Source organism: Heterodontus francisci, chromosome 16 (genome assembly GCF_036365525.1).
Source record: "Heterodontus francisci isolate sHetFra1 chromosome 16, sHetFra1.hap1, whole genome shotgun sequence".
NCBI classification, from domain to species: domain Eukaryota; kingdom Metazoa; phylum Chordata; class Chondrichthyes; order Heterodontiformes; family Heterodontidae; genus Heterodontus; species Heterodontus francisci.
The window spans coordinates 78,782,651-78,801,805 of NC_090386.1; the positions used below are offsets into that span (position 1 = coordinate 78,782,651).

Below are 19,155 nucleotides of genomic sequence, written 5' to 3' on the forward strand. Positions count from 1 at the left end.
AATTAAACCCTGTTACGGTAAGACCAGGTGAAGGCTGAAAGGGACCTCGAGCCACCTTTCTCACTTGGTCGTAACACTAGAGTAAAAATAATTAACTGGAGGAGGGACAATTTCAGTGGGGGGAGAACATATCAGGTCCAGATAAATCAGAATCAAAGAACGGCAGGCAAAACTGCAACAGAATAATGGGCTGCCTTGAAAGAGATGGTTCAGGTATAGTCGAGGTACGTTCCCATGAGGGAAATGTAGGATAAACAAAGTTCTGGATGATGGAAAAGAGGGAGAGTAAGATGTAGCAGAAAAAAAGGTGTGTATGATAGATGTCAGGTTGATAATATAAGTGAGAACTAGGCTGAATAAAGACAGCTCAGAAGGGAAGTGAAAAAGTAATCAGCAAAGAGAGTATGAGAAGAGCAACTAACATAAAAGGGAATCCAAAAGTCTTTTACAGGCATCTAAATAGTAAAAGAGTAGTAAAAGGAGTGGTGGGGCTGATTAGGAAGAACAAAGGAGATTTATACATGGAGGCAGAGGGCATGGCTGAGGTATTAATTGAATACTTTGCACCTGTCTTTACCAAGGAAGAAGATGCTGCCAAAGTCATAGTGAAAGAGGAGGTAGTTGAGACACTGGATGGGCTCAAAATTGATAGAGGGGGAATTAGAAAGTCTAGCTCTACTTAATTGTGGTTTGACACCAGAACTGGATGAGATGCATCCAAGGATACTGAGGGAAATAAGGGTGTATAACGCGGAGGCCATAATTTTCCATTCCTGCTTAGATATGGGGTGCTGCAAGAGGACTGGAGAATTGCAGATGTGACAGCCTTGTTCAAAAAAGGATAAACCCAGCAACTACAGGTCAGTCAGTTTAGCCTCAGCGGTGGGAAAGCTTTTAGAAATGATCACCCTAGTCAAAACAAACAAGTCAGTTGGACAATTCCAGCGACCCGGGTTCAATTCTGGGTACTGCCTGTGTGGAGTTTGCACGTTCTCCCTGTGTCTGCGTGGGTTTTCTCCGGGTGCTCCGGTTTCCTCCCAAGCCAAAAGACTTGCAGGTTGGTAGGTAAATTGGCCATTATAAATTGCCACTAGTATAGGTAGGTGGTAGGGAAATGTAGGGACAGGTGGGGATGTGGTAGGAATATGGGATTAGTGTAGGATTAGTATAGATGGGTGGTTGATGGTCGGCACAGACTCGGTGGGCCAAAGGGCCTGTTTCAGTGCTGTATCTCTAAACTAAATTCAGGAAAGCCAGCATGGACTTGATAAAGGCAAATCATGTTTAATTAACTTGATTGATTTTTTTGATGAGGCAACAGAGTGGGTTGATGAGGGTAGTCCAGTTGATCTGGTGTACATGGATTTTCAAAATGTGTTTGATAATGTGCCATATAACAAGCTTGTCAGCAAAGTTAAAGCCCATGGAATAAAATGAATAGTGGCAGCATGGCTATGACAGGAGAGAATAGTGGTATTTAGTTATTTTCTGACTGGAAGAAGGTATACAGTGGGGTTCCCCAGGGGTTGGTACTAGGCCACTGCTTTTCTTGATCTACATTAATGATCTAGACTTGGGTGTGCAGGGTACAATTTCAAAATTTGCAGATAACACAAAACTTGGAAGTATTGTGAACTGTGAGGCGAATAGTGATAGACTTCAAGAAGACAGAGACTGGTGTAATGGCAGACACATGGCAGATGAGATTTAATGTAGTGTAAAGTGATACATTTTGGTAGAAAAAATGTGGAGTGGCAATATAAAATAAAGGTTATAATTCTGAAAGGTGTGCAGGAGCAGAAGGAACCGGGTGTCTGTGCACAAATTGTTGAAGGTGGCAAGGCGGGTTGCGGATTTGGTTAGTAAGGCATATGCAATCCTGGCCTCTATAAAAAGAGGCATAGAGTACAAAAGCAAGGAAGTTATAGTGAACCTTTATAAAACACTGGTTCAGCCTCAACTGGAGTATTGTGTCCAATTCTGGACACCACACTTTAGGAAAGATGAAAAGGCATTAGAGAGGGTGCAAAAAAGATTTATGAGAATGGTTCCAGGGATGAGGGACTTCGATTATGTGGGAGATTGGAGAAGCTGGGGCTGTTCTCCTTGGAGAAGGTTGAGAGGAGATTTGATAAGCTGCACAAAATTATGAGGAGTCTGGATAGAGTAGATACGGAGAAATGGTTCCCATTGGTAGAATGGTGCAGAATAATTGGACACCAACTTAAGGTGAATGGCAAAAGAGCCAAAGGCGATGAAAAACATTTTTACGTAGTGTTTGGTTAGGATCTGGACTGCACTGCCTGAGAGTCTGGTGGAGGCAGATTCAATTGTGGCTTTCAAAAGGAAATTGAATAATTATCTGAAGAGAAAAAACTTGCGCAGGGACAAAGGGAAAAGGCGGGAGGAGTGGGACCAGCTGAGTTACTCCTGCAGATAGTCAACATGGACACGAAGGGCCAAATGGCCTCCTTCTGTGCAGTAACCAACCTATGATTCTATGATAATTATATGAATAACAAGTGACTTGGTGGTCCAGGGATGCAACATTCAAGTACCTGTGCCATGTTGAATCACTGGGTGCGACTGAAATGAAATAATTTTTATTTATATCATAGAGTTATAGAAACATACAGTACAGAAGGAGGCCAGTCACTTGTCTAGCCTGTGCTGGCTCTTTGAAAGAGCAGTTGTGCTTAGTCCCACATCCCCACTTTTTGTCCATAATCCCACAAGTTCCTTATCCTCAAGTATCTGTCCAATTACCTTTCAAATCATCTCTTCTCTTGATCTTTTGCCAATGATTTTGAATCTATGACCTCCGGTTATTAATCTACTCACCAGATGGAATTATTTTTCTATATTTACTCTAACAAAGCCTTTCCTCATCTTGTAAACCTCTATTAGGTCACCTCTTAACCTTCTCTATTCCAAGAAGGACAGTCCTAACTTTTCCAACCTCTCCGCATAACTGAAGTTCCTCCATCCCTGGTAACATTCTGGTAAATCTCTTCTGTAGCCTAAGGCCATTACATCTTTCCGGAAGTGTGATGCCCAGAATTGTTCACAATAGTTTAGCTGAGGTCTAACCAGTGATTTATAAAGTTTGAGCAAGATTACTTTGATTTCATATTTGATTCCTCCATTTATAAGCCAACCAATAAACTTTTTAACCACCTTATCAACTTGCCCTACCACCTTTAAGGATTTGCACAGTCGAACACCAAGGTCTTTTTGCTCATCTACACTCTTCAAAATAGTCCTCCCAAAGTACACCACTTCACACTGCTCGGCATTGAATTCCAGCTGCCATGCTTCTCCCCATTTCTCCATTCCGAAGCCTGTAATTATCCTTATCAGTATCTAGCATTTTTTCAAGATTTGTATCATCTGCAAACTTCATAATGCTGCTCTCTGCGCCCAAGTTTCGGTCGTTTATAACAACTGCAAAGAGTGATGGATCCAAAACTGATCCTTGGGGAACCACCATTGCAAACCACCTACTATGAAAAGCATCCATCCACCACCACACTTTACCGCCTATAACTGAGCAAATTTTGTATCAATGCTGTAATTCTCCTCTTAATTCCATAGGCTTCCAAATTCTTAATAAGCCTCCTGTGTGGTACTTCGTTGAATGTGTTCTGAAAGTCTACATATCCATCTATTGCACTACCTTGATCAACTTCCTGTTACTTCATGAAAGAATTCAATCAAGTTAGTCAGACATGATTTGCCTTTAACAAATCCACGCTGGCTCTCTTTCAGATGAAAGTTTATTTTGTCCCTGATAATGGTTTCCACTAACCTCCCTACCACCGATGTTAGGCTGACTCGTCTGTAGTTTCATGGTTTGTCCCTCTCCCCTTTCTTGAATAGTGGTGTAACGTTAGCAACTCTCTCGTGCTGTAGCACTACTCCAGTATCTAATGTGGATTGAAAGATTGTGACCAATGCCTCTGCTTTTGCTACCTTAGCTTCTTTCAATAACAGAGTATGTAGTCCATCTGAGCCAGGTGACTTGCCAACTTTCAGTAACGCTAATCTTTTTAGTATGTCTTCTCTATCTATTACTATCCTGTCTATAACCTCTGTCTCTTCTTTTAACGTGGCTGGATGTTGACAGCCCGCCGTCACTCCGGATGGCAAGCTCAAAAAATGGCAGCCCGCCTGCGTGGGCTGCATGCTGAAGAGCCGCCACAATCTCCGGCGTGGTGGCACATTTAAATAGTCAGGGCGGCACCCCTCCCCACCCAATTACGTGGAGAGGGCGGGCTGTCCATCACTGGCAGTGACATCAGCTGCCTGTGCACAGGCACTGGCACCATTTTTAAAGGGCAGTCAGCCCTGCTGGCAAATTTGAATTTTTAAAGTGAACCCCCTGGCAAAATTTACAAAATAAAATTGGAACGCCTCTTTCCAACTCCCCAATAAAAATTACAGTAAGTATTTGCCCTTCCCCTACAAAACACCAACCTTTGAACTCTGAACTTGCCCCCCCCTCCCCAGACTGCACAAATTTGAAAGAGCACCCCTTCCCACCATCCCCGACACTGATGATGCTTACTTGACCCCGTAAACCCCGCAATAAAAATCCTCGCTCCTCCCTTCTCCCCACCTGTGTCACGCCTGTTTTCCCCTGATGGGGAATCGAAGCCACGGGAGTACCGGCCACCGTGTCGAAGATCGTGGGTGGCCAAGAAGTTTCGAGGTAAGTTGATTTAAATTTATTCATCTTGTTAATTTAAATATTTAAATCGAGGTCCCATTGCCAAGTCGTTGGGGCGGGGGAGGGGGAGTCTACCACGAGCCTGGTCATCACCAGGAGGATCGGGCTGCGCCATCCCTGCGCGATCTTCGTGGCGGGCCACTGCCGGAACCACCTTCCAGCCCCACTCCCCCCCACCCCCCACCACGAAGCCCGACGTCGTGGACTTGGTAAAATCCAACCCGTAGTCGTCACATTTATAGCCGTGTCCTCTGCCTCTACATGAATACTAGCATGGATAAGGGATTGGTTAGCTAACAGAAAATAGACAGTCGGCATAAATGGGTCATTTGCTGGTTGGCAAGATGTGATGAGTGGTGTGCCACAGGGATCAGTGCTGGGACCTCAACTATTTATGCTTTATCAATGACATAGATGAAGGGACTGAATGTATGATTGCTAAATTTGCTGATGACACAAGATAGGTAGGAAAATAAGTCGTGAAGAGGACATAAGGGGCTGGATTTTAACAGCCCGCTGCCGGGATAAGTGGCGGGCAGAAAAAAAAGCAGCCCGCGCGCACGGGACCCACGTCGTGGAGCTGCCGCGACTGCAAATGTGGCGGCTCATTAGCATGGCTAGGGAGGCCACCTCCCACCAATGACGTGGAGGGGGCAGGTGAGCCGTCGCAGGCAATGTCGTCCAGCGCCAATATGCAGGCGCTGGTGCCATTTTTAAAGGCTTAGAGCCCCAAATGAAATGTTTTAAAGGGCCAGTTAGTATACATTGTAAAAAATGAATTTAAAAGTCTTCCCATGCCCGCTCCCACCAGCCACCCCCACCCCCACCATGGCATGAAACTTCATTTCAGCCCTCCCCCCCACCGGAATACCGTTAAATGACCTTCCACCCACCAACCCCACCAAAGTTCAGACCCTTTGTCCTTTACCCCTTCCCATCACCACCCCCCCCCCCCCACCAATCTGAGGAGTCTGACCCCGCTCCCGCCCTCCCGCACTGAGAAAAGTTCCTCTTCTCCCCTCCCCACAGGAGTCACGCCTCATTTCCCCGAATCGGGTTTCAAAGGCACGGCATTGCCGACCGCCCGAATGAAGATCGTTGAGGCAATTAAGGCAGAAACAGGACCTTCATTAAATCAGCTATATAAATTAATTTACATATGGAAATCGTGGTACGTCACTGAGAGACGAGGCGGTTGCCACGAGGCCTCGCCGTTGCCGCCAAGGTCGGTATGGGGCCTGCTGGTGTCGGAGTCGGTGGTGGGCCTCCTCCGTTTCTATCCTCATTGTGCCCCCTCCCCCCCCCCCTCCCCGGCATCGGAGTGGCTTTAAAATCCAGCCCATGGAGTCTGAAAGGGGATACTGATCAGTTGAATGAGTGGGCAAAAATTTGGCAAATGGAGTATAACGTGGGGCAATAGAACTTATCCACTTTGGCAGGAAGAATAGTAAAGCAGCATATTATGTAAATGGAGAGAGATTTCAGAACTTTGAGGTACAGAGGGATCTGGGTGTCCTGGTACATGAATCACAAAAGGTTAGTTTGAAGATGCAGCGTGTGATTAGGAAGGCAAATGGAATGTTGTCGCTTATTGCAAGGGGAATGGAATATAAAAGTAGGGATGTTTTGCTACAGTTGTACAGAGTATTGGTGAGACCATATTTGGAGTACTGTGTAAAGTTTAGGTCTCCTTATTTAAGAAATTATATAAATGCTTTAGAGGCAGTTCAGAGCAGGTTCACTCGACGGATACCTGGGATAGGGGTTATTTTATGAAGAAAGGTTGGACAGGTTGGGTCTGTATCCATTGGAGTTTAGAAGAATGAGAGGTGATCTTATTGGAACATATAAGCTCCTGAGAGGACTTGACAGGTGGATGCTGAAAGGATGGCCTGGATTTTATTGTAAAAGATGGCATCCCTCATGCATGAGCTTTACTCTGTGGAGCTGCCGCGATATTAAATGTGGTGGCTCATTTACATGGCCGGGGCGGACCACCTGCCCCCACCCCCACCGATGATGTGGAGGGTGCGGGCGCTCCGTCCCCAGCAATGCTGTCCAGCGCCATTGCGCAGGCTCCGACGCCATTTTTAAAGGGCTTCAAGCCTTTACCTTTAATTCCAATTTTTAAAGGAATAGAGATATAGAGTTTATTTGAAAAAAAATGTTTCAAGCCCCTCTCCCACTTGCCCCCATGACCAAAAAATTCATTCCTTGCCCTCTACCCCCCAAAATACTTAGCTTTTGCACCTGCTGTTTCCCCCCACCAAAGTTCACAAGCTTTAATCTTTACCCCTTCCCACCGCCCCTTCGAACAACGAAATTAGTTTGACCCGCTCTGCCCCCTCCCGCACTGTAGAACTTACCTGCTCCCCCCTCCCCACCAGTGTTGCGCCTTACATCAGTGGTCGGACATCTGACGGCGTGAGAGTGCCGGCCACCGACTGTAATATCAGAGCAGGATGGCCGGCGGGCCAGGTAATTCATTAATTCGTTCATTTACATTTATTAACATATTTAAATGGCCGTCCCGTCGCTACACGACAGAGGGGAGCCGCCATGAGGCCTCGCCGCTGCTGGCAATATGGACCGGGCCTTTCCGTCGTCGAAGCCCTTGGCAGGCCTCTCCCGGAGGCATTTTCCAGCCCCCACCACCAGGATCCCTGACGTTGGAGGGGCGGGGGAAGTCGGTAAAATTCAGCCCGATGTTTCCCCTTGTGGGAGAAACTAGAAGACACAGTTTAAAATAAGGGGTTGCTCATTTAAGACGGAGATGAGGAGAATTTTTTTCTCTCAGAGGGTTGTGAGTCTTTGGAACTCTCTTACCCAGACAGCAGTGGAGGCAGGGTCATTGAAAATTTTTAAGGCAGAGGTAGATAAATTCTTGACTAACAAGGGAGTCAAAGGGTATCGGGGGTAGGCGGGAAAGTGGAGTTGAGGCCACAATCAGATCAGCCATGATCTTATTAAATAGCAGAGCAAGCTCGAGGGGCCGAATGGCCTACACCTGCTCCTAATTCATATGTTCTGTTTTATTCTTACCTGAGAGTTGCTGTTAGTGCAGGAATACTGCCCAGAAATGTGAAGAAAATCACAAAAAAGAAGAGCACCAGAAAAAGTGTCATGAATGTGCACGAGGTACTGCATTTGCCAGATTCTGCAGAACCCATCCCAGACTGGAGATTCTCTATAACACAGAGGCAGTTGTGGAAAACCTGAAAATGAAGGAAAGTAAACAAAAACATTGCAAAGTCTCAGATCATGGTGTAAATTAGCTGTTGTTCAATTTATTGATTGATTGGTTTGAAAGGGAAGAATGTACCACCACAAACACACTGTATACCTTATGCTCTTTCACCTGAAACTGCACATTATTGTCTTCTGCAGGTTAAGGCTAGTCCAACCAGTATTGATTCGAAAACTTTGGTCTCAATCTATTCACTATACGATCACTCTCATTGGCTCAGTGCAGTCAGTTACAAATTGTACACTTCGACAAAGTGCAGAAGCACGAGCCTTTAAAGCACTGCAGCCTTACACATTCAATGCCAATGTAAGATTTTATTTGAATTGTTACTTCCATCTGCAAAAAGTAATTTTTCCATAACCATAATCAGACTAGACAGTTATTAAATAACATTTAGCACAGATTCAGAAAGAGGAAAGATCCTGCCTGACCTAATCTCACTATTTAGGAGAACTGGAGAAGACAATGGCTGAAAAAAAAGGAAACAGCAGGTACTTGTTAAATTGGGGAGGAAAGAGTACTTGACTGTCTCGGGCACTGGTGCTTGGATTGAGAAACCTTTGATTAAATTTGCAGATGACCCCTAGTATCAGAAGATTGATGCATGAGGAAAATTAGTTTTGAAATTTTCAATTGGTCTAGCCTCAGCAGCTTTTTGGGGAGGAAGTTCCAGATTTGCAACATACTTTGTGTGAAGAAGTACTTCCTGACTTTACCTCTGAAATACACAAAGGTAAGTAACCATTTATCTGTGTTGAAAGAAATCTTGATGACAATAATTAGGGGACATATAGCCTGGGTTCACACTTAGCATTCATGAAAGTAGAACAAAATTAATTAAAATGACAAGTTGGTTTGGTCAGATAGACTTATTTTTCTCCATGGGTGTTTAATAAAATAATTTAAAGTTGAATATACACCATGTAATTGATTTTTTTTTAAAGAAAGATTAGTCAAGAAGAGCATTTGTTCATTCAGTTTAAAGGTGCATAAATTGCATGTATATGCAGCTTAAAAACATTTCCAGACACTTGCAAGGCTGGCAACTAATGCAAACACGTATTATAACCGGAAAAATTACCTTTCTGCCGTTGGCCGACAGTGTTGTGTTGAATTCTGTGCATCCAGCATGACAGGGGGAGTAGTACATTAAACCATCGGCTCCACACACTGGATTATACATTTCCATTAAACAGTTACACTCAGCGTTGCAAGCTGCCGTCATGTTAACTGCACCAGCATAAAAACTGTGGAAAGCAATGCCTCAGAATCAATCAGCGCAATTCCTAGTTTGCTGCATCATTAAAGTCTTAAAAGCTGGAAATCAAATAAGTAACTTATTTATGCATCTTTCACATTTAATCTTTAAAAATGGTTTAACAGTATTCCAAGCGTTTTAAGCCAGGGACAACATACACATGACGTTGCATCAATAATAAGAAAGCTTTCTGCAGAATTATCCAGTAAATAATAAATCTCAAAATACAGACACAAAAGGTTCTTCCACCCTGTGAAGAATTGCTAGCTGCTGTTACACCACCAAAATTACTGGAAAGGTTACCTCTTTGAAAATTAAGCAGGTATTGACCAATATACAGAGTGGATAAGAAATGAAGCCAACCATGGACGCACCAGAGAACGAGTCAATGGTATGAAAATGTTTGAACCAGTTTTACTAAAATGGAAAATTAATTTTTGTACCGTACTGAGAAAATTCGGATGAATGTTTTGACAGAAATAAGCGAAAATGTGCAGAAGCCAGTATTTTTCTCAGTCTCAAATAAACAGACAGCTGGGGGGTCTGCTACATTTTTAAATCTTGATTTCAGTTTTTATGGCTGTTATATTAACTAATCCTGTTGATCATTGGTTAAAATAGTTACCTTCCTGTATTAATTCTATGCCTAATTAAAGTTTCAGAATGACTAAATTTTACAATTAGATTTCTAATAGTTGTCTGGTAGTACAGAACTTGAGTATTGTTGAAGATAGAGACATGTTGTCGAAGCTTTTCATCTTGCACTCATCAGGACAATCTGCAAGAATGCCAACGTAAGGGAAAAACAACAACTTTATACTGTATGAGAAGATATTGCTGACTGGTTGGCAAGTGAACTCTGATTGGCAGAGTTTACGGTGACTGACTGTTAACTGCCAAGCTTTGTTTGAAATTTAAACCAGGCAGCTTGACTCTGATTGGTCAAGGCATTGCCCTGAGGAATGAACCAGCAAATGTCTGTTACTTACTTTGTTTAGCTGAATCAAACGCAATGTTTGTACATGTTCTTTCTGTCTGCAAAGAACAGGGCCCTACGTATTCATATATGTAGCTTCCAGTACCCGCAAATGTGCCACACTGCGAGCCCCACTGACAACTGGTTGACAGCCTAATTCTTAGCACACTGCAGACTATTTAGCAAATGTTGTCCAATCGCGGAATCACATCTAATGTTGGGTACAGGGTTTTGAGTTTCACAAGCACGGGCTGGTTGGATACAGCCTGTACCTTGCCCGTTGCGAACAGCAGAAGGGACATGTTGTTTGATACGATTGGCCAGTTTTTGTGATGTATGGCCTATATAGAAACATAGAAAAATAGGAGCAGGAGTAGGCTATTCGACCCTTCGAGCCTGCACCACCATTCAATATGATCATGGCTGATCATCCAAACTCAGTGCCCTGTTCCCGCTTTCTCCCCGTATCCCTTGATCCCTTCAGCCCTAAGAACTATATCTAACTCTTTCTTGAATATATTTAATGATTTGGCCTCAACTGCTTTCTGTGGTAGAGAATTCCAGAGGTTCACCACTCTCTGGGTGAAGAAATCCCTCCTCATCTCAGTCTTAAATAGCTTACCCCTTATCCTTAGACTGTGACCCCCTGGTCCTGGACTCCCCCACCATCGGGAACATCCTTCCTGCATCTAGTCCGTCCAGTCCTGCAGAATTTTGTAGGTTTCTATGACAGCCCCTCTCATTCTTCTAAACCCTAGTGAATACAAGCCTAATCGACCCAATCTCTCCTCATACGTCAGTCCTGCCATCTGGTGAACCTTCGCTGCAGTCCCTCCATAGCAAGAACATCCTTCCTCAGATAAGGAGATCAAAACTGCACAGAATACTCCAGATGTGGACTCACCAAGGCCTTGTATAATTGCAGCAAGACATCCTTGCTTCTGTACTCCAATCCTCTCGATATGAAGGCCGACATACCATTTGCCTTCTTAACTGGCTGCTGCACCTGCATGCTTACTTTCAGCGACTGGCGCATCACACTGGCATTGAAATTCATATATCGCATTACTCATTTGTGTGATAGGCAGGACTTTTTTTGGCTTGTTGGCAACATCCTGTTAGTGGCAAACAACACACGTGTTGCGAGTGCATAGTGAAACAGCTAGCCTTACCTGTTGCTCAAACTTTTGGGATACATTACCCTTCCAGAGTAATTTGAGGTAGACTGGGCACTTTTCAGGGCCTAAAATGATGTCCTTAGGCCCGTTCATAAGTTTGCGCGATATACAGCGAGAAATTATTTAATCAGGGTAGTTATTGTTACGCAGGATGTCTTTATTCATCCTATGTGGTAGGAAGAATGTGGAGAGACAATATAGAATAAAGGGCACAATTCTAAAGGGGGTGCAGGAGCAGAGGGATGTGGGTGTAAATGTGCGTAAGTCATTAAAGGTGACAAGACAGGTTGAGAGAGCAGTTAATAAAGCATACAGTATCCTGGGCTTTATTAATGGAGGCATAGAGTACAAGAGCAAGGAAGTTATGTTGAACTTGTATGAGAGACTAGTTCGGCCTCAGCTGGAGTATTGCATCCAATTCTGGGCGCCGCACTTGAGGAAAGACATGAGGGCATTGGAGAGAGTGCAGAAGAGATTCACGAGAATGGTTCTAGGGATGAGGAATTTCAGTTATGAAGATAGATTGGAGAAGTTAGGACTGTTTTCCTTGGAGAAGGCTGAGAGGTGAGTTGATAGAGGTATTCAAAATCATGAGGGGTTTTGACAGAGTAGATAGAGAGAAACTGTTCCCACTCGTGAGAGGATCGAGAACAAGAGGGCACAGATTTAACGTATTTGGTAAGAGAAGCAAAATTGACATGAGGAAAAACGTTTTCACGCAGCAAGTGGTTAAGGTCTGGAATGTGCTGTCTGAGAGTGTGGTGGAGGCAGGTTCAATTGAAGCATTCAAAAGGGAATTAGACAGTTATAGGAAAAGGAAGAATGTGCAGGGTTATGGGGAGAAGGCAGGGGGATGGAACTGAGGGAATTGCTCTTTCAGAGAGCCAGTGTGGTCATGGTGGGCCGAATGGCCTCCTTCTGTGCTGTAATAATTCTATGATTCTATTGAGAAACATAGAAACTCAGAAACACAGAAAACAGGAGCAGGAATAGGCCATTTGGCCCTTCGAGCCTGCTCCGCCATTCATTATGATCGTGGCTGATCATCAAACTCAGTAACCTGTTCCCGCTTTACCCCCATATCCTTTGATCTCTTTCTCCCCAAGAGCTATATCTAAATCGTTCTTGAAAATACACAATGTTTTGGCCTCAACTGCTTTCTGTGGTAGTGAATTCCACAGGTTCACCACTCTCTGGGTGAAGAAATTTCTCCTCATCTCAGTCCTGAAAGGTTTATCCCCTATCCTTAGACTATGACCCATGATTCTGGACTCCCCCACCATCAGGAACATTCTTCCTGCATCTACCCTGTCAAGTCCTGTTCGAACGTTATAGGTTTCTATGAGATCCCCCCTCACTCTTCTGAACTCCAGCGAACATAATCCTAACTGACTCAATTTCTCCTCATACGCCAGTCCCACCATCTCAGGAATCACACTGGTAAATCTTTGCTGCATTCCCTTGATAGCAAGAACATCCTTCCTCAGATAAGGAGACCAAAACTGCACACAATATTCCAGGTGTGGCCTCACCAAGGCCCAGCATAATTGCAGCAAGACATCCCTGCTCCTGTACTCGAATCCTCTCGCTATGAAGGCCAACATACCATTTGCCTTTTTTACTGCCTGTTGCACCTGCATGCTTAACTTCAGTGACTGGTGTACGAGAACACCCAGGTTTCGTTGCATATTCCCCTCTCTCAGTTTATAGCCGTTCAGATAATAATCTGCCTTCCTGTTTTTGCTAACAAAGTGGATAACCTCACATTTATCCACATTATACTGCATCTGCCATGCATTTTCCCACTCACTCAACTTGTCCAAATCACTCTGAAGCCTCTTTGCATCCTCTTCACAACTCACCCTCCCACCCAGTTTTGCCTCATCTACAAATCTAGAGATATTACATTTATTTCCCTCATCTAAATCATTAATGTATATTGTGAATAGCTGGGGTCCTAGCACCGATCCCTGCAGTACGCCACTAGTCACTGCCTGCCATTGGAAAAAAAACCTGTTTATTCCTACTTTGTTTCCTGTCTGCCAACCAATTTTCTATCCATCGCAATACACTACCCCCAATCCCATGCGCTTTAATTTTACACGCTAATCTCTTATGTGGAACTTTGTCGAAAGCCTTCTGAAAGTCCAAATAAACCACATCCACTAGCTCCCCCTCATCAACCCCACTAGATACATCCTCGAAGAATTCTAGTAGATTTGTCAAGCATGATTTCCCTTTCGTAAATCCATGCTGACTCTGCCCAATTCTACCACTGTTCTCCAAGTGCTCTGCAATAAAATCTTTTATAATGGACTCTAGAATTTTCCCCATTACCGACGTCATGCTGACTGGTCTATAATTCCCTGTTTTCTCTCTACCTCCCTTTTCAGATAGTGGGGTTACATTAGCAACCCACCAATCTGTAGGAACTGCTGCAGAGTCTATGGAATCTTGGAAGATGACCACCAATGCATCCACTATTTCTAGGGCCACTTCCTTAAGTACTCTGGGATGTAGATTATCAGGCCCTGGGGATTTATCAATCTTCAGTCCCATCAATTTCCCCAACACCATGGCCGGAATTTACGCCACCCCAGCGGGTCGGATGGTGGCATGGGGAGGCGTAAAATTGAGCGGCAGGCGCTGGGAGGCCTACCCGCCCAGATTCCGCCTCCAGACAAGTTTACGGAGGTCAGGCGGGGGTGCGGGGGTGTGGGAAACAGCCCGCCCTAGGCCAATTAAGACCCTTAAGTGGCCACTTAAGGGCCCTCGCCCACCTCCACGGGTATTTTACCCATGGCAGGACGGCGTGCGAGAGACATGAAAGGTTGAAAGGCTGCCCAGCGATAGCTGTCGGTCTTTCCGCGCCGGGGGGGGGGGGGGGGGGTCTTGGCAGTCGGGCACAGGGTTCCCGATTGAGGGCCGCTCCCACCTCCCAACCCACCCTTGGGATCCAAGACGCCCCTCCCCCCAAACGACCACCCTAGCCTCACCAGGGCACGACCGATCCCCCTGGTGAGGCAACTCAAACTTACCCACTCTCTCGGGTCCATGGCGTCGGCTGGGCTGCAGTCCCAGCACTGGCCATCGTTCCCGGAGGCGCTGCTAAGAACTGCCGGCCCGCTGATTGGCTGGCAGCTCACTGAGGTAGGACCTCCTCCCTCAAGTGGGAGGAAGTCCTGCCTCGGGCTAATTAAAGCCTGGGGATCCATAAAATACGGGACAGATCGCCAGGCTGGGCGGGAGCGGGTTCGTCACCGACATTTATGTCAGAGTCCGGCTCCCGTCTGCCCACTGTAAAATTCTGGCCCATTTCTCTATTAATACTGATTTCCTTCAGTTCCTCCCTCTCACTAAACCCTGTGTTCCCCAACATTTCTACTACATTTCTACACAAGTCCTCCTTTGTGAAGACATTTCAGCAAAAATTTTGTATGGTGAGCAAATGGCTTGGGCCCGATTTACGATGTTGCCGATAAGGCCAATCTTATAGCGCGTGGAACTAAGAATCCCAACGCATGTATTGCCCAGCGAAGGTAGGTTTGCAGTAGACTTTGGTAGAGAACCCCTTAGCAGATTTCTCAACTGGAAAGCCAAGGAAAGGGAGCTCATTTGACTACTCCATTTCAAAGGTGAATTTGAGCACAGGATGGAGCCCATTAAGACATGTAAGGAAATTATTGCATGCAGCTGCGGATTCAAATAAACAAAATTTAGCTGTTAACTGTCAGTTACCACAATGATGCATTCTCCATGGCAACGCCTCTATTAAATCAGATTTCACTTGCCAACCAATCAGCATTCTCTTCTCATACAGTATAAAGTTGTCGTTTTCCCCTTACATTGGTATTCTTGCGGATTGTCCAGATGACTGTAAGATGAAAAGCTTCGACAACATGTCTCTATTTTCAGCAATCCTCAATTAGATTCCTGCTCATACCTGCCATTGAAAGTCGAAGTGATCCCAGCCACAGGCATGTTGGGGCAGTGAACGCAGACGATGAAAATAGCTAACAGACCCAAGATTGTACAAATCAGACAAAACTTGATGATCCCAGCACAATGGAGCTTTAATTTATTCACGATAAATCCACCAAGGAAAGTGCCACCTCCACCTGCTGGGACTACAAGGTAGCCTGGAATTGAGGAAAAGAATAAAAAGGAAATATAAATCCATCTACCTTTAGATTCAGCAAGTGCTCTTAGGTTTTGACTATTATGTGTCATTGCAATATATGATACTAGAGGTATTTCATTTCTAAAATTCATTCAAATAATTTAAAATTCCTTACACTCACAGATAGGAACATATACTTCTTAGTCACATAGTTCCAAGCACATGATCATGAAACAGCTAAATTACTCACTAGCATGGAATTAAACCTCACTCTTTGAATTAAGTTCCTCCCCATAAATCATGGATATTCATTTAATTGAGGCTTCACCTCCAAACCTATGTCATCTTTAATGGTACAAATTGTTTTGGATTTTTACAAGAGCTTGGTTAAAGAGGACTGAATTGATCCAGTTATCAGACCGAGCCCAAGGTGAGCCCGAGCACATTTTAAAAAGCACATTTTATAAAGCCCCGAGCTGCAGAATGGGCACGTGATATTCAATTCCAAATCTGAAATTGACAAAATTTCCAAAACAATTGTACTGTCCCCATCCACAGGAATCTGCAGTGTCACAAAGGGAGACACAGAGGGAAAATGGAGAAATAAAAAACAAATTCGCCATTCCTGCAGCTGGGCCCTGAAATATAGCCAAGGTAGGTACGGGGAGAAATCTGCAGAATGGGAAGCATGTCATCCAGGGGAAAGCATGAAAGGCTCTTATGCCCAAGTGCTGGATCATGAAACTGTCCTTGGTATAAAAAGGGGCAACCTTAGAAATGTAGATTTATTTGTTAAAGTTAACGTCTAAACATCATGAAACAAGGAACTGTACAGGGCTCATAAGGGATTCTACCATGACCCTATGTTTCATTCTCTTTTTAACTACAAAAGGTTATTTAAGTTATTTGACATTATACAATAGGTATAAAGTACAATGTAATTGGTTCATATTATGAAGTATGATCCAGTGTTTAACAAACCAGTCCCCTGTCATTGACTGCAAAACAAAAATCTTTCTTACACACAATAACACATTTGAGGATTCTGACTTAAGCACTGTAAAAACCAAATCATCATGACATCATTTCTTGTCTTGTCAGTAATACAGCAGTTTCAGGATTTGTTTACTGCATTTTGGAAATGGTTTGGTTTGTTCAAATTCTACATTTGATGTCTGCTCTTGGGCCATTATTTTCACACATTTATGTTTTATTGCCCTATCAGTTTGATGTTGTTTTACTGTGCCCCTCATCAATAGGTGCTAATGACATCAAATAAAATGGAGGCCAAACATCAAAACTAACAGTACAGATTGCATAATGCAGGAAATGTCCAAAGAGGAATATGATATCAGAATCTCCTGTACAATATACAGCAACTGTAGTAGAGGCAGGTGCAATGAAGTTAATTCAAAGCAGCGAGTACTGCTCGTGCATGGCCAATAATTACAATAATTTACATATCCAATTCCAAGCAGTCTCTCCGGTTCAGATAAGAGGGGAGAAAAGAACATACCTGGATATGTGCACACCACACAGCAACATACCTGGGACCAAACCTGGGCTGGAATTTTACTCCCCCTGCAGGAACAGGCTGGAGGCTTGTGGGGGGGGGGGGGGGGGGGGGGTGGGCAGGAATTGTAAAACTGAGTGGGAGGTAGGAGGGCTGCCGTTCCCGTAGCCTTCTGCTCCTATTGCAATTTTACAAGGAGCGGCGGCGAGAAACGGCCTGCCTACCCAGGCCAATTAAAGCCCTTAAGTGGCCAATTAACTGCCAGTAAAGGGCCTCTTCCTGCCACCACTGGTACATTACCAGCGGCAGCTCAAGCCCTCCAGGAGGCTGCTAGTAAAACCTCGGAGGGCACCATCCATAGCCCAACCGCCCCCACTGAACTACATTCCCCACCCCCACCCCAACTAACCGACTCCCCCTTGCCTCGCCGGGGCCGAGCCGAATGTCCCCGGCGAGGTCCCACAAACTTACCTTTTTTCTGGGGCCGGTGTCCCCCTTGCTCCTTTCTCTGGCTGCAGTCCCAGCAGTGGCCACTGCTCCTGGTGAAGCTGCTGGGACGGAGAGCTACCAGCCCGCTGATTGGTCGGCAGCTCTTGGAGGCTGGACTTCCTGCCTCAGATGGGTGGAAGTCCCGCCCGAGGCCAATTAAGGGCCCGGGCCAAGTAGAATTACAGCGGGCCCCCAGACCCGGCGGAGGTGCACTCATCCCCAACTTTTTGGCCGGTGGGCAGGCCCTCCCACCCAACATAAAATTCCACCCAATGAAATCCCATGTTAACTAAACCTATTGACTTGCATAGATACCATGGCTTGATAGGAGGTAGTGCATAAATCAAAAGAGAGAGCTGCACGAAATGAAGAGGGAAGCAACTCACATGGGATGCCAGAAGATTGGAGAAGCTATTGACCAGAGTCACAGGCAAACTTATCAGAAAGATGGACTTTGGTATTAAAGTTCTAACTAGGACAGATTAAGATCACATCTAGCAACCAAAAATGGGCAACCATAAGGCACTGTGTGCCAGCAGCAGCAGAATTGTTCGCCACCGCTATCTGTATCATGGCCCAACATAACTCTCGATCCTCAACCATCATCAAGCCAGTAGATTAACTCTCATTCGATGGAGAGTGTAGAAGGGTGTGTAAAGGAGCAGAACTTTTCCCACATTAGAATGAGGTACCATCCTCGTGAAGTTACAACCTGCACGCTAAATACCATAAGCAGCAAACTATAGAGAAATGCAGTCCCACAATAATGGATCAGAACAAAGCTTTGTAGACCTACACAAAAATGATGGTGGACAGCTAAGTAACTAATATTAGGTTGAAACACTAACTTTATTTCTCTTTCGACAGATGCTGCCAGACCTGCTAAGTATTTCCAGTATTTTCTATCCTTATAACTGAACAGGAGGCTCTGTTAACATCCCGATCCTCAACTATGGTGAAGTCAAGCATCTGAGTACAAAAGCTAAAACTGCTAAGTGGACAATCCTATTTGTCTACTCCAGAAGTCCCCAAAATTAGAGGAGCTGGCTGAGTGTACCAGGCCGAGCAAAAAATAGGCCTAAACATATTTCCAGCAAGGGTGCTGAAGACCTGTGCACCAGAGTTATCCACTCCCTTAGTCAAACTATGTCAGTAGCATTTACCAGACAATGTAGAAGGCTAAATCTAACCTAGCCATTACCAATCTTTCACTGTCCTCCCCGTAACCAGCTCACCGACATTCAGTTTGGGTTCTGCCAGAATCACTCGGTGCCAGACCTCACTATAGTTATGATTCAGACATAAACAGCAATATATGGATTTCAGAGGAGGAACAATGAGTGTTACCCCCAACATCAAGGCATAGAAAACTGAGGTTAATCATAGTCAAATGGAGGTGGCTGTGGTTGTCAGAGATCAATCACTGCAGCCACATTACAGTCCTGCAGGAGTTCCATGCATTTTCAGCCCAATTATCTTCAGTTGCCTTACCTTCCCTCCCTAATAAAGTCAGAAGCAGGGCTGTTTGCTGACATTGTTCACTTTCATTCACAATACCACAAAACAGCCTGCATCAGCCTACAGCAGGATCTGGGTGACAGCCAGGCTTGGGTGTTAATTGTGTAACAATTGTTTAATGATATGC

At 44.7% G+C, this 19,155-nt stretch overlaps 1 protein-coding gene across 9 annotated transcripts in view; it reads right to left on the reverse strand.

Annotated features, from left to right (window-relative positions):
• The window catches only part of slco4a1 (solute carrier organic anion transporter family, member 4A1), a 205,568-nt gene that overhangs the window by 14,180 nt on the left and 172,233 nt on the right, over positions 1 to 19,155 (reverse strand). For all 9 annotated transcript variants that reach the window (XM_068048429.1, XM_068048427.1, XM_068048432.1 and 6 more), the window contains 3 exons: positions 15,332 to 15,527; positions 9,058 to 9,223; positions 7,772 to 7,944 (listed from right to left, as the gene is read on the reverse strand). In XM_068048429.1, the coding sequence (XP_067904530.1) occupies positions 7,772 to 7,944; positions 9,058 to 9,223; positions 15,332 to 15,527 (535 nt within the window). The remainder of the gene's footprint in view (positions 1 to 7,771; positions 7,945 to 9,057; positions 9,224 to 15,331; positions 15,528 to 19,155) is intronic.